The sequence below is a fragment of the Podarcis melisellensis genome (assembly GCF_964234715.1).
Source record: "Podarcis melisellensis genome assembly, chromosome: 10".
NCBI lineage: Eukaryota > Metazoa > Chordata > Lepidosauria > Squamata > Lacertidae > Podarcis > Podarcis melisellensis.
Window position 1 is genome coordinate 63,681,151 of NC_138542.1, and position 14,698 is coordinate 63,695,848.

The 14,698-nt window shown below is 46.1% G+C and overlaps 1 protein-coding gene across 9 annotated transcripts in view; it reads left to right on the forward strand.

The window, feature by feature from the left end:
• SOX5 (SRY-box transcription factor 5) overlaps positions 1–14,698 on the forward strand; it is a 749,551-nt gene that overhangs the window by 629,905 nt on the left and 104,948 nt on the right. For all 9 annotated transcript variants that reach the window (XM_081926958.1, XM_081926959.1, XM_081926960.1 and 6 more), the window contains one exon: positions 2,316–2,401. In XM_081926958.1, the coding sequence (XP_081783084.1) occupies positions 2,316–2,401 (86 nt within the window). The remainder of the gene's footprint in view (positions 1–2,315; positions 2,402–14,698) is intronic.

Below are 14,698 nucleotides of genomic sequence, written 5' to 3' on the forward strand. Positions count from 1 at the left end.
ATGACTTTGCATTGTGCTTTCCTAATGAATGTGTACCGTTGTAAGTCTTGTTTCCAAAGACTTTCCTGGGCTAATAATTTCTGTTAGCACATCATTGGGCCGTGCACAAATGCTCCAATGATCTTTATTAATGGAGTGGAAAGCTTTTTAAACATTTTGTCATTTAGAAAGGCCAGGAATATATAAGGCAGAGCACATCTGTGTTAACTGCAAAGGCTAGATGTTAACAATTCGGCCCTTTGTTTTCTGCACAAAAATGGAAAGGGTTATCAAGGCAGCCGTTTCTGATGAAGGCCTGCTTTTGTAGATATATTCAAAGTTAGATTGCAGAAACAGAAGAGCATTTGTTGTGAATATTTCCTGTGCTTTAACAAGGAACCCTGGGAATTGTAGCTCTGTGAGGGGAGTCTCATCACCCGTAGCAAACTACAGTTCCCAGCTGTTGAAGTGGTATAAGAGTTCTTATCAAAATAAAGCTCAAAAGCCTTGTCAGAAGGAAGTTCACAGCCTCTGGTCTGTAATAACTGTTTCTGAGGGCTTCAGGGCCATTCACTAAGGGTTCTTTGCCATGAGGAATGTGAAATAATTAAGGTGCCACCTATGATCAAGTTTCGACTGAGAAATAAGTTTTGGGTGTTGTTGTTTTTTTTTATAAAAAAAATCAGAGCAGTGAGTTGTTATTAACACACTTCTTCCAGAAGGCAGCAGAGGAAAAAGTAGCTAGCCTAAAAACACCGTCTTCACCAGCCATCTGTCTAAATGGGCTGAACTCTTGGGACCCTATGAATCTCTCTCAGCAATGCATTTGTGGGATGTGTGGTGCCACCACTGAAAATGCCGTGTCAGCTGTTCAAGGACCAATCTAAATATCTGGTCATGGTGGCACTTGCATCCAGAGTGAAATTAAACATTCTGAAAGTTAAAAACAGCAGTAGCAACAACCTGGACACAAATGGTATAAGGTAGGGTTACCAGACGTCCCCGGTTCCTGGGGACAGTCCCTGGATTTGCAAATCTGTCTCCGGACAAATTCCATCCCTGGAATGTCCCCAGATTTGCTAATCTCTCACCAGGAAACGTGGCAGCAGCAGCCTCAGGAGCCAGCCTGGTAGCGCAGTTGGCTCTGGCTGGCTTCAGGAGCTGTTCGCTGCTTGCTGCCATGGCAGCCGCCATTTTTCCTCACTGGAAGTCCCCATATGATGTGTCTTGTGCGCAACACATCATATGGGGACTTCCGGAGAGGAAAAATGGTGGGCCCCACGGCAGCGGGCAGTGAGCAGCTCCTGAAACCAGCCAGAGCCAACTGCGCTACCAGGTTGGCTCCGGGCTGCTGACTGCCGCAGCTGCCGCCACTGCCAAAGGGGAACCGGGGACGTCCAGCGATACAGATCTCCTGCCCCCTTTCCCCTTTGTTTTGACTGATGGGGGAGGCTCAGGAGTCACAGGTGGGCGGCCGTTGCCCAGTTTTTTTTAAAAAAACTCTGTGCATTTATGTTTCACAGAGTGCGAAAGAAGGTCGTTGCACTTTTATACAATATGCATGTGTACTTGGGCCCAGGGTCTTTTGCCTCACGATCCCCACTACTGACTCCCTGTTGCTACTCAGCTTCAAAAAAAGAAATAAAAAAGTGTCCCCGGATTCATTGAAAAAAATCTGGTAACCATAGTGCAAGGGCTTTCCCATTACATTTTTTCCAACAGCCAGTGCAGGACTGTATTAAATGAAAATGGGATTTGAGACACAGATATAAGGGGTGGACTTAGGTAACGATCTTTGGTGTGAGCATAGTGTTCCAATTACGCAAGTGGGGCTCTGTTTGCATCTCCCAAACGCTGGCAATGTGTGTGTTAAGTGTCGGTGCTACTAGCTTCCCTCTGTTTGGTTAAGTTCCTACTTCGGCTCAGCCTGTAGGTTCGCCCCCCACGCCCCAATCCGGCATGGCGATCTTATCAAGGTTGCGCTGTTTTCTTTTTCTCCTTTTTTCTCCTTTGTAGATATATTCTCTCTCTCTCTCTCTCTCTCTGGAAGCTCAGCCCTCTGATCAGTGTGCACTCCCCTCCCCCCCTCCCCATTTCCCTAAATACATCATGAAAAAGGATGAGGTTTCCGCCTTAATTGCCTGCGCCTTTTATTCACATTCCTCTCTCAGCCAGAATTGTGAAGAGTGTTAGTAAAAGGCCTCACAATGGAGCTTTTCATTAGGCCTCTGCGAGGCACACAAAAGGAGGCTTTTGGAAAGAGTGAATGCAGGAGTTTAATTTGCAGGTGGAGAGTGGATAAAAGGTGCTGACGCCTCTATTATTCTCTTACTTAGGTGACCCTTACCCTGTTCAGCTGATCCCAACAACCATGGCAGCTGCTGCCGCGGCAACCCCCGGCTTAGGTCCTCTCCAACTGCAGGTAAGTCCGGCTACAATGACGGAGGAGGCAAAGGTTAAATAAATATGGAAAGCAGTTTTCTCTCCTGTTCCAACCCCGCAAAACACACACAATGTGGTTTTCCCCCTCTTTCTCTTTTGCGCCCCGCCTTTTTTTGTCTGGCACACACCCCCCACCCACCCTTTTCATTTACAAATCTACATCTGGAAGTAGCTTTCTTTTCACCTGGGAGAGGGCGGGCTTCGAAAGTGCCGTTCCCGCACCCATTCCCCTGGTTTAAAGGAACTGTGACTTGCTGGTAAAGCAGAGGGGACAGAGAGGGATGCTTAGCACCCACTCAGAATGCTAGCCCTCAGAGCCTTTCGTGGTAATTTGCTTAGGAGGGACGAAAGGAAACAGTGCTTCACACGTGAGTCGCTGATTTACAAGATTCGCTGCTGCAAGGTGAGGTGAAGGCCGTTGTTTTCTAAGGAGCTCGGGCTCACTCCATACGTTTATAAAGCATGCGACCTTTCCCTAAGGAATCCTGGGAACTGGAGTTAGCAGTGCTCGGAATTGTAGTTCTGTTTGTCGGTTCCTGAGATTTTTCAGGGGAAAGTCCTATGGTATAAATGTGGTGAGCATGCAGCCGTACATTAAGGAGGATAGGTCTGCTGATGGCTGTTTGCCACAATACATTTAGAGTCTCCTTTGCTTCACTGACAGGACTCAAGTTTGCATGTGCAGGATTCCAAGGCACACTGGGTCTTCCAGCCATACGCAGACCAGGCACAAACCCACATACCTTCAGCAAGGGAGTTACATCATCATAACTGTCAATTTACAGATTTGAAAATAAGGGACCAGCAGCCTCGAAAATAAGGGATCAGCAGCCAAAATAAGGGATCAACAATTACTTTGATAAAATACATATTTTGTTGCGTGCAAATGGCTTTAGATACCTATTAGGTCCATAAATTACCATATAGCATATATTCAACACAAAAAAGCAACAATTTGTTGTTGACAAAGGACAGCTGGACATAGAAAGGGCCCCATTATCTTCAGTAGCTTGTTTAAAGGACATCATCAATAAGGGGCAGCAGCGGGACATGGCGCTGGGATAAGGGACTGTCCCGCCAAATAAGGGATGCTTGACAGCTATGTACATCATACAACTTCAGACCATGCCCTAGGACCCAGCAAAGGCCATGAGAGCTGCAGATGAGGCATCTGTCTTTGAGGCCATGTGCTTTTGACTACTAGAGGCTGGGGCTGAATTAGATAAGCTAGCTACTTATTTACTTATTTTCCCCGTTCCTTCTTTTGGTTTATAAAACTGCCCTTCATCATCCCGATTAAGGGATGGGTTACAACAAAATGCCACGTTTAGCAGGACAAGTCCAGAATGCATTGTGCTAACCAACTACCTGAAGACTTTATACAAATATAAATATATATTTGTAGTCGTTAGAGCATCAGACTAGGACCAGGGAGAATTCAAATCCCCCACATGACCTTGAGCCAGTCACCATCCTTGAGCCTATCCTACCTCATAGGGCCATTGTGAAAATAAAATGCAGTGGGAGAGCAATCCATGCTGTCTTTAAAGCTCCTTGGAAGTATGGTGCAATATAAGTCTAGATGATGAGGAGGAGGAGCAGGAGGAAGAGGAGGAGGAGTAAATAATAAATAAAATTTCAGGCGCACAGTTCCCATTATTATTATAATTAAATTTGTATACTACCCTTCATCCAAAGATCCCAGGACAGTTCACAACAGAACAATACAAAATGAGAAAACCAGATACATAATAGAACAGAAGCAAAATAATAATAATAATAATAATAATAATAATAATAATAATAATAATAATAATATTTATACCCCACCCATCTGGCTGGGCTTCCCCAGCCACTCTGGGCAGCTTCCAACAAAATATTAAAATGCATCAAACATTAAAAGCTTCCCTAAACAAAAAGCAAACCAATTCCCACCCACCCCCCACCTAATGTCACAATGTCAATCACCTGACATCACAATTGATTTCACATTTTGAAGTCCCAAAGTCGGGACTTCGGAGCACCTCACAGGCAGCAAGAAGTTACTGAAACAAAGGTTCTTCCTTTATTTTAGCAGGGGTTTGCATCAAATCTTGCCGAACTGTGCTAGATTTAAGCCCAACTCAACAGCAGGCGTTAGATCCTGGTGTATCGGCTGCCTGTGCCAGTGTGCTTTGGGGAACTGCACAGCCATGGTCAAGTTGAACCCTACACCCCTGCCCATCAGCTGACATTACAGAGGGATGTCCGTGGATGGATAAGTGTGGCTTTGAGAAAAGGGCATCGCAGGCCAAACTGGGACATGGGTGGCGCTGTGGGTTAAACCACAGAGCCTAGAACTTGCTGATTAGAAGGTCGGTGGTTCGAATCCCTGCAATGGGGTGAGCTCCCATTGCTCAATCCCTGCTCCTGCCAACCGCACGTCAAAGTGCAAATAGATAAATAGGTACCACTCTGGTGGGAAGGTAAATGGCGTTTACGTGCGTCACTCTGGTTCGCCAGAAGCGGCTTAGTCATGCTGGCCACATGACCTGGAAGCTGTACGCCGGCTCCCTCGGCCAGTAAAGCAAGATGAGCACCGCAACCCCAGTCAGCCACAACTGGACCTAATGGTCAGGGGTCCCTTTACCTTTACCTTTTAGGCCAAACTGGAACCCCCGGCAGGCCAAGATTGCCTCACACACCAGAGGTTCCCCAACTGCTGTGATGTCATAGGGAGGCAGGACAACCTAAGATTAAGTAACCAATTTATTAAGGGGTTTTGTGGACCTCTTTCCTGGAATACCAAAGTCACTGATCAACAGTTGTTAAATTAATAGTCTCCTTCATGCTAAAGGTACCTTTGTGCTACACATAACTCGGGCAGTTTCAAGGCCTTTTTGAAAGCCGTTGGCCCCAGACAGATGACTGTTGCTTCTTTTAGTCTGTGATTAATGCTACCGCCAGCGCATGATGCTGCCAATTCACAAATCCTTGGTCCATTGTAGAGCATATCATTTCACATTCCTCCATCCTCAGTCCTCCTCCTTTGCCATGCAAACTAGTTCAACGGTTATTCAGAATCATAACAAAGTGACATTTTCGGAAAATGCTTGTATAGCTAACCAACCTTGTGACCTAGATACACCTTCCAAAACCACACCTTGGCAAACCTAGAAGACACCCTCCCCCCAAAATAGCCAGCTAAATCACAGTTCCAGTAGTTTCAACAAGACCTACGGAGTTAATTGGATCTGCCTTCCATTGGCTCGTTGCTGGATTTTGCCTGCTGTCCTGGGACCTGGGGAAGGAGGCCTTTCTGTGCAATAGATGGAATAGGTCTGGCATGGTGAGAGAGCCTGAGAATCCCTGTGAGCTGAGCGTGTGACATAATATCAGCATAATAAGTCACTCTTAATGAGCAGGCGAGAGGCTGGGAGACAATTGAGATGGATCTCCTCTGCAGTTGAGTCAGCTGAGTGCCAGATAAAGCACTGTCAGTGTGTGTAAGCTTGCAGAGGTTAATATATTCGCCTCTTATTGTGCCTTTATATGAAAAGCAACACTGTGGTTTAGCCTCTGATACAAATACTCTGGGCAGCATGAGAATCGTGGGGGCCATAACAAGCAATGCTGTGGGTGCCTGCCTTCATCCTGGAATGATTTCTGGGGGATAACTTCGATCCGCGTAAAGTGCTGCGAATAGTCACACAAAGATTGGAAAGGAAGCGTCAGGAGGACTCCAGCCAGGGCTAGATTACGAGCAATGAAGTCAAAGTTTTGTGATCTAAAAGGGCTTTGTTTCCACTGTCTTTTTTTCTTTTTTGCAAGGGGGGAAAAAGCTGTCAGTGATAGAAGGAGTGGACAGTAAGCGTCTGTTTTTCAGAATGTGGCTTAGTCATTGAAGGGCCTATGAACTCTGATAAGAAAAAGAAAGGCACCTATAATAGCGGTTAATGGGAAATGGGGGAATTCTGCCAAGGTTATTGGTTTCATGGCAAGCAAAAATGCAAAACGACGATTGGGAGCAGAAATCCCTCCCACATGGAAGTAGGGGCAGCCCCAGTGAATGTTTACTTGGGGGTGGATCCAGGGGTATGAACTGGTGGGCAGTGGCGGGCAGTGGGTGGAACCCAGCAAGTCAGGGGGTGGGAGGAGAGGAAGGAGGGAGAGAAATAAATGAAATAAAACAATGCAACTATTAGCCACTTTAAGACAGTGTGTCCGATGTGTTAGGTAATGTTGTGGAGAAACTATTCCACTTTCTCTCTTAGGCACCAGAGAAGAAGTTATTTATTTATTTATTTTAAAAAAAATATATTCCATGGTTTTTAAGTGTGTTGCTTTAAGTGCGGTGTTGTGACATTTTCTGATGCTGTGCTAACTGCTGTTTTAACCAAGGGTTTATGACGATGCTTCGTTTTTAGAATTATTCATTGCATTTGAGCACTTTAAGAAGTTCTAAACCACCCTGGTGGTATATTCACATTTTTAATTTTTAATTAATAATAGATACCATGTGTATATGTTCTATCTATGGCATGTGTGCATAGTTTCCTCAATAGGCGAAGTAGTGTGGAAAGGTTTGTTTGAAGAGCAGTGTTGTTGTTGTCTAAACCACAGAGCCTAGGGCTTGCCGATTGGAAGGTTGGCGGTTCAAATCCCCATGATGGGGTGAGCTCCCGTTGCTCGGTCCCAGCTCCTACCAACCTAGCAGTTCAAAAGCACATCAAAGTACAAGTAGGTAACACTTCGTTAGGAAGGTAAACAGCATTTCCATGTGCTGCTCCGGTTTGCCAGAAGCGGCTTAGTCATGCTGGCCACATGACCCGGAAGCTCCCTCAGTCAGTAAAGCGAGATAAGAGCCACAAGCCCAGAGTCGTCCGCAACTGGACCTAATGGTCAGGGGTCCCCTCTACCCCTTTACCTATTGTTGCTATGCTTGTTTCATTTAGGAATCACTTCCCATGGAGTGTCCCAAAGCAATTTACAATATAATTGTAATTGAAATATGGTCAATAAGTTCAGAGCTTGCCAAGATACTAAACCAAGTTGAGAGGCAAGTGTTGCAGCTGACTGCATTTCTTCACTTCGGACGTCCTACAAGAGACATTGGCTCATCCACACTTACATTTTGCCCTGCCCTTTCCAGGCACAGGTCTGTGTCAGAGCACTTCCCCCATCCCACCCCTGCTTTCCCCAGGAAAACCCGCTCTCTAATGCTAAATTGGAACAAACGGCAATTCGGGTTTTCTGGATATTGCCGTTTGCAGTCAGCGGTAAACAGTGAGTTTTTCTTGGGGAAAGTGCCAGGGCAAAAAAAAACACCCCAGGATGCTTTAAAGCCCAGACCTGTGTCTAGAAACACAGCACAAAAAAGTCAGGATGAGGCCATTCACTCAACTCAGGGGCTTCTAGTCCGTGTTGCCTGTCCCTGAGTTGGACTGCAAAACAACTGCTCTGTTCACTGTACACAGTCAGCGCATGGCTTTATAGATTTCAATTACATCTCTTGGAACTTTCAGAAGAAGGCTTTGTACCTGATCCCGTTCTCTTTCTCTCTTATTACTCCCCTGCCCCCAGTGATGCTCTTTAATCCACCCCACCCCACCCCCAGTCTTTGTGCAGTGACAGCAGTAGCGAGGCAGGTTTTTGTAGGAAGGGGATGAAAAGGAGTATTGCCAACATTGTCGCTTCTGTGCCGAGGCTGACACATGCTCTCTGTGTTGAAAGACCCCTGCCAACCCCTGCTTTGAGAGGACATGTGTTTTGAAGCCCTTCCTCTCCTTCTTCTCTCCAGGAGTCCCCCACTGCGATGTCCTACCTGTCACAGTTAGCACTAATTGGTTGCCCTCATTGGCACCGCCTGCCGAGAGGCTAATGACTGGATGAGCAGGTACATTAAACTGCCCTCCCTGTTTGTAGCAGTGCATACTGTACACTGAATGTAACTTGCTTTGCTAGCAGGGTTGGCATTCATACAATCTATGTTTTAACTTCTTTTGACAAGGATAAAGCGGGGACTTTGCTGTCTTTTGTTGCAGCTACGGAGCTAATAGGTCTCATTGTCACAGTCTCCCACGGTGCTTCCAAGGGTGCTGATTGCCCTAACTCACATTGCCAGGGAGGCTGTGTCTTGCGCAGAATTGCCATCACAGTTCTGCCCAAAGCGAAAAATAAGGGAAGTGAATTTAGAGGTTCCTGCTTGAGCAAAATGCCCAAGGAAGTTTGAGAGGAGTGATCTGCTGGGAGGTGGGTGGATCTGTACAGCCCGCCCATGAGGGACACAGCAGACACATGAGTGCAGATTGCTAGCTAAGCTGTATGATGGATGCCCACTGTCTGGTTGAGTGTATAAGGTTGGTGGAGAACTCTCTGTGCCTTGAGCAAAACTGATAAGACGTGAGGTGAAAGTTGCTTCTGACTTTTCTTCCAAAGCAAGATCTGGAGGTTCCTGCTGGAGCCAAGCATCTGAGAGAGTTCTAAGAAACTCTGAAGTGTTTCTACGTGTTTATAGGGAAGGAACATGACTCAGGGTAGGCCCTCTGCTTTGAATGCCTAAGATTAATCCCCCAACTGCATCCCCTCACTCTCTTCTCCAGCTGCTTCTTTTTTTTTTAGCAGCAGTTCTAAACCCTGCATTTTTGCAACTTGGGATAGGGGAGTTTCAGGTAGAAAGTGGCAGAAAAATTAAGGAACCCTTTTCCCGCTTGCTGTTACCTCCTAACCAATTGGCCTTTCCTGCAAACACATTGCATTGAAGAAGCAATGTACATGATCTTCTACACAATGCATTGGTTGCAGTGCAAATGTGTGGTTCTGCCTACAGCCAGCAAAATTCCCCATGCAGGTTCTTTCCATTCTTAACACTGGCTAGGTGGCCAACCAACTTGACCTACATGGAAGATGTGGGAAGACGTGGGAGCTTTCATGTTGAGCTAACTGTACCACTAACTGTACTAACTGAGCTACTGTACCACTGAGCTACAACCTTTTCACTTACTGTTCACTGCTGGGAATAAGGCAACAAACCATGGCTTGTGCTGACCATGATTAGGTGTCAGTGAAGGGCTATAACTCAATGATAGAGTACCTGTTTTTCAAGCAAAAAGCCTCAGGTTCAATGCCTTGAATCTCTGATTAATGCTAGGGAAATCTTCTATCTGATGCCCAGGAGAGCCACCGTCGCAACTGAGCTATATATAGACCAATGGCCTCGCAGTATTCTATGTTCCTAAGTGTGGTTCCAACATCAGGCCAAAGAATATCCAAAGGGAGTTGCACTCATGCAGCCATCATGTAAAAATATATGGGTAGATACTTTGACTTTTCTTGGACAGTAATAAATACAAGATAAAAAATAAATCCACATGTTGCATTGCTTTTTGTATTCAATAGCCAGGGCACAACTTCAAAAGCCAATTAAGCCTTGATTTTTCGGTCACTGGGGCTCTCTCCATTTTCTCCGATTTCTTTTCTGCTGCTTCACCTGCTCCCTCTAAATGTCTTAATTTGCAGGAGGACAGACGATTCATGCTTTAATTGCTGTATGAGACAACCACCACAGTCCACTTCTGCTTGGGGAAAACCAAAATAAAACTGGGTTTCCACTCTGCGAGCAAACATCTGGGCAAAATAAACTGAAAATAACAGATAAATAATCATACTGCTGTGTTTCAGATTAGCATTGCCAGAAGATGGCAGGCATCCATCCGCCATTAGCTCACTAGATTCCTTTAATATTAATATGCACATTCCTTGATGGACATCACAAATGCTGAAGATGATAATGACAGTGAGCTAACAAGGCAGCATAGTATGAATATTTCCTATTGGCTGGCCCCTGAAATTGGTCTCAAATGTATAATATTAACCTAGATTGGGCATTGCACTCCCCATTTATTGCTGATGCTATATTTAGGTGTATTGGCTGAAAGATGCTCACCACCTGTTCTGCCCAAGGGGTAGCCAAAATAAGGGATTGGTGGAGATCAAGGGCCAGTTTGCCAGCTGTAGGGAATAGATGCACTTCCATTGGTGCTAATGGATCAATGCCCATAAACAGCAGCTGAGGATTTAGACCTAGCAATGGTAATAAAAAAAAGAGAGAGGGATATTAAAAAACCTTTTGGCATGCTCCACTTTTAGGTGTTTTCAAATAATGCATTATTAATGCTAAAATTTGATTTTCCCCACCTCCTCCTCATTGCAGCAGCTGCAAGCATGAGGTCCTGGCCTTCCTCATAGTATCCCTATCATACAAATAGATGCAATAACACATCTTTGAAAAGGATACATATATATACTCATGGGTCAGTGGCTATTGGCCAGCCACGATCATTCTAAAGTGCTGAGGCATGGTTGTATATGTGTGACATGGGAGAGATGGAACCTTTGTTCTAAGACCAGTCCCTAGTTCTCAGCCTAACCCACTTCCCAAGTTTGTGGTGAGGATAAAATGGGGTGTGGTGGGGAAGAACATTTACCTTCAGCTCCTTGGAGGAACAGAATGTTAGTCATCTCAAACCACATGTGCAGATGCAATGCTCACCAGGGATTAGCATCATGTGTGATAGAGCTCATGCCACTTCACTGACTCAAGAGGGGGAATGGCAACCATGAAACTGGATGTCTGGCAACCTGATGGGTGTGTGGCGATGGGGGAGTGTTCTGGATGGGTCTTTACCCCTCTCCAGTGCCTTCCAATCTTCTCCCCTCCAACCATGAATGGAGAAGATCAACCTGTTTGCTCTTTCCCACCCACTTGGCTGCCTTCTCATGACTCGCCAGTGACCTGCCCTTCAGAACCAGACAGAAGGAATATGCCATAGAGTATCATAATCATAAATACAGCTCTGTGAGCACCCAGATTCTAGTCAGCTGCCATTTGCAAAGAGGAGGTAAAATAAATACAGAGAACCACTAGATTTACCCCATCTAAGAAGAGTATGTTCTCACCCAGTGATGTTGCTAGTTCTTACTATGAAAAACACTAGCCAGAAGCTTGAGATGGTGACTGATTGAACATATATCATATATCAGCTAAACATATATCAGCTGCAATAAATCCTTTCCCCTTCTACTTTCCATGGTGTGTAAATGTGCCAGCAAAGAAACCCCTAGTCTGCCTTTGATAGAGCATGATGCACTGCAGTTTTACAGGCAAACCCAGTGTAGTCTTCAAAAACAGGAAGGAAGTAGGGTGGTGAGGAAAGGTAAGCATCTTTCAGCCACCATGGGCAAATCCGTGTATGTTTTTGTTGTGGTTTTTAATTTTAAAAAATCCAATGTTCACACCTCATGTGCAAAAAATGTGCCATGTGTACATGACAGCAGGACCAGGTGATGAAGTGGAAACATGCACACTCAGCGCATTTCATGGCACGCCATTTTCTTACACAGAAATGCCATCAGTGTAGGAAATGGCACAGTGTGATAACCACGACAGCACCAGTGCTGTTGTGCATAATTTGCGGATGAATGGGATGTCACGCCAGGTGGGCAGTGCACTCAGGACAAGACCAAAGATAGTGCACACTATGCGCACTTAAGTCTGGTGGTCCTATGCATCTGGGAAGAAACTCCACGGAACAGAGTTAACTTCCAACTTAACATGCAAAGCACTGTGCTACATCTGTTGCCAGGAGATGTGGTGATAGCTGCCGACTTAGAAGACTTTTAAAAGGGGGATTGGGCTAGGACATGGATAGACATGGATATAACAGGTAAATGTGAACCACATGTCTGAAGACACTGTGTCATTGAATACCAGCTGCTGGGGAGCAGCAGTAGAAGAGGGACATGGGATGATTATGCATTCCCAAGAAGCTACTGTGAGAAGCAGGACTATGAACTTGTTGGATCTTTGGTCTGGTCCAGCAAGAGCCGTCTTACGTTTTCATGCCACGGAATGCCAAAGACTGGAGATGAACAGGAAGGGAGGGTTGTCTCCTTCTTGTCCTGCTTGTGGGCTGGTTGGCCACTATGGAAAGCAGGATGATTGGACTAGGCATACTTTGTGGTCTGATCTAGCAAGCGTGGCCTTGTCTTCTCATGCCTTTGAATACCAAATGCTGGATACAAACAACAAGAGAAGGCCGTTCCCTTCTTCCCCTGCTTGCAAGCTGTCTGGCTCGACACCGCTGGAAAGCTTGATTGATACAACACGGCTTCTCTCCTCTTCTTCCCTGCTCACCTTGTACACGTGGGCTCACTTCGAACGTGACGAGAGGCCAACGTATTTTGCACTCGTCTGTCTGCATCAGGCTACAAAGCAGAGACTGAGAAGCAGCTATGAGGCTAATGGCTCTCCCTGCATAACTCGCTGACTTCATCAGTGTGTACTTGTGTGGGGAAGCGTGGGGTGGTGGTGGGGAAAACATAGCAGCTCCATCCCTGCCTTGGCTCTGGCCTGCTGTGTGTGCAAGCAGACCTCTGTCTGCATGAGTGAACCTCCTTGTAGGTTAAAGAGAGCTTGTGTTCCCTCTCTTCCCCCTCCTCTCTCCGACCCTGAGCCTGCGGGGCAGACAGACAGAAGCACACATATGATTAATACAGCACAGCTGCAGCACACTGGCTCATTTGCATATGTATTAATAGAGGCAGAAACAACAATTCAATTACATCAAGAGACATTTGGAATACTAAAGCACGTATGCAAATAGGTCTGTTCCTCCACACACACACACACACACACACACACACTGCCTTTACCAAATCCTGTCAGGCAGGAACCCTAGGACTCAGTCGTTTCATCTTCTCTTCACTCCCCACCCCACTCCGCCACTGCTGCCTCCCAACAATTCCCTTGAGGAGGAACCGGTGAGGAGCTGCTTACACAGCTATTACCACCCCTAGGCTTCCCAGGAGCTCTTTGACATTTGGACAATAGGAGCAGCCCAAGCAAAGCCTTTCTTCTGTGCTCTTTTCATATCGGCAAGCCTTCAGCCTGATTGGGATGACTCTCGTTCCATGCTAAAATAGCCTCAAAACATAGCCACCCCCCATCTTCTGGGGAAGCTCTTTCCATTTCTGTATTTATCCCATTTCCCTTGGTTTTTCAACAACTTCCTCTCTTCTTTCTTTCTTTCTTTCTTTCTTTCTTTCTTTCTTTCTTTCTTTCTTTCTTTCTTTCTTTCTTTCTTTCTTTCCCTGTCGGATTCCAACAGGTTGCCAGCTTCGATTTTCAAGATTTGGGTCTCAGGCAGGACTTGTGGGTGGAGTCTAGAGGAGGTCAGGAGTGGAGCCTACAAGGAATGTGGTAGAATGCATGCTTTGCGTGGTCTTCATGATGTTCCCAGATTCAGTTTCCTGCATCTTCACTCTAAAAAGATATCAGGGTGTGGGAACAATTCCTATCTGAGTATTTGGAGAGCTGCTGCCAGCCAGAGTAGACCAGTATTGGGGTAGATGGACTAATGGCCTTTCTCAGTAGTGAGGTTCAGACAATCTCCACTCAATGCCTTGGGGGGGGGGGGAATGGCAGCTAGCAGTGAGGACAGGGCACCTTACTCAGAATGCTTCACAATTTCTGTTTGTATGGACATTGTGGGGAGTGAGAATGGTGGTGACATTCTGCTGATATGTGCACAAAGCACTTGGGAGTAAATTTACCCCACCCATGAAATTCTACTCTTCCTAATGACAGATCACCAGTGGTGACTGATGCCCACTGGAACTGGTAGAGCAGAAGACAGGGAGATCAACCATAGGTGGATCCAGATCCGATGACTGGCAGAACCCATCATCTCCCGGTTGTTCGTAAGGAGGCATGCAGGTGAAGGAAGACTGAGATTGGTGAGACAGGGCCCAATTGAGCAGCCTCCACTGCAAATCACCCAAACTTGCTCCTCCTCACCACCCAGTGGCAAAAGAGGGAGATTTTGGTTCGGTCCTACCAATGGAGTGGTGAGGCTGGAAGCGGAAAGCCATGGGTTCAGAACCCTCTTTAGGCTCAGAAGGAAACAGAGATATGCAGCCTTGGCCCCTATCATTGGCAGGCAGTATGGAACCTCTGGATTAGCCAGGCCTCATATAAATGTTAGGAATGCGTCTTTCTGCCCCTGCTTGGTCAACGGAGCAGAACCTTTTGCCTGCTTCAGATCCTACTGTGTGTTCCCTGTCCCAGCAACAAAAAGGTAGAGACCTTGGGCCGAAAAGCTTCCATCCTGGGTTTGCATTTGAGCGCAGCCGCCCACAGCCCCCGCCTGGCCCTCATGCCAGCTCTGAGTCAGCACCCATTTGGAACATCTCTGGAAGACGGGAAGGCAAAAGCGGTTATGAAACCAAGAGCATGTAA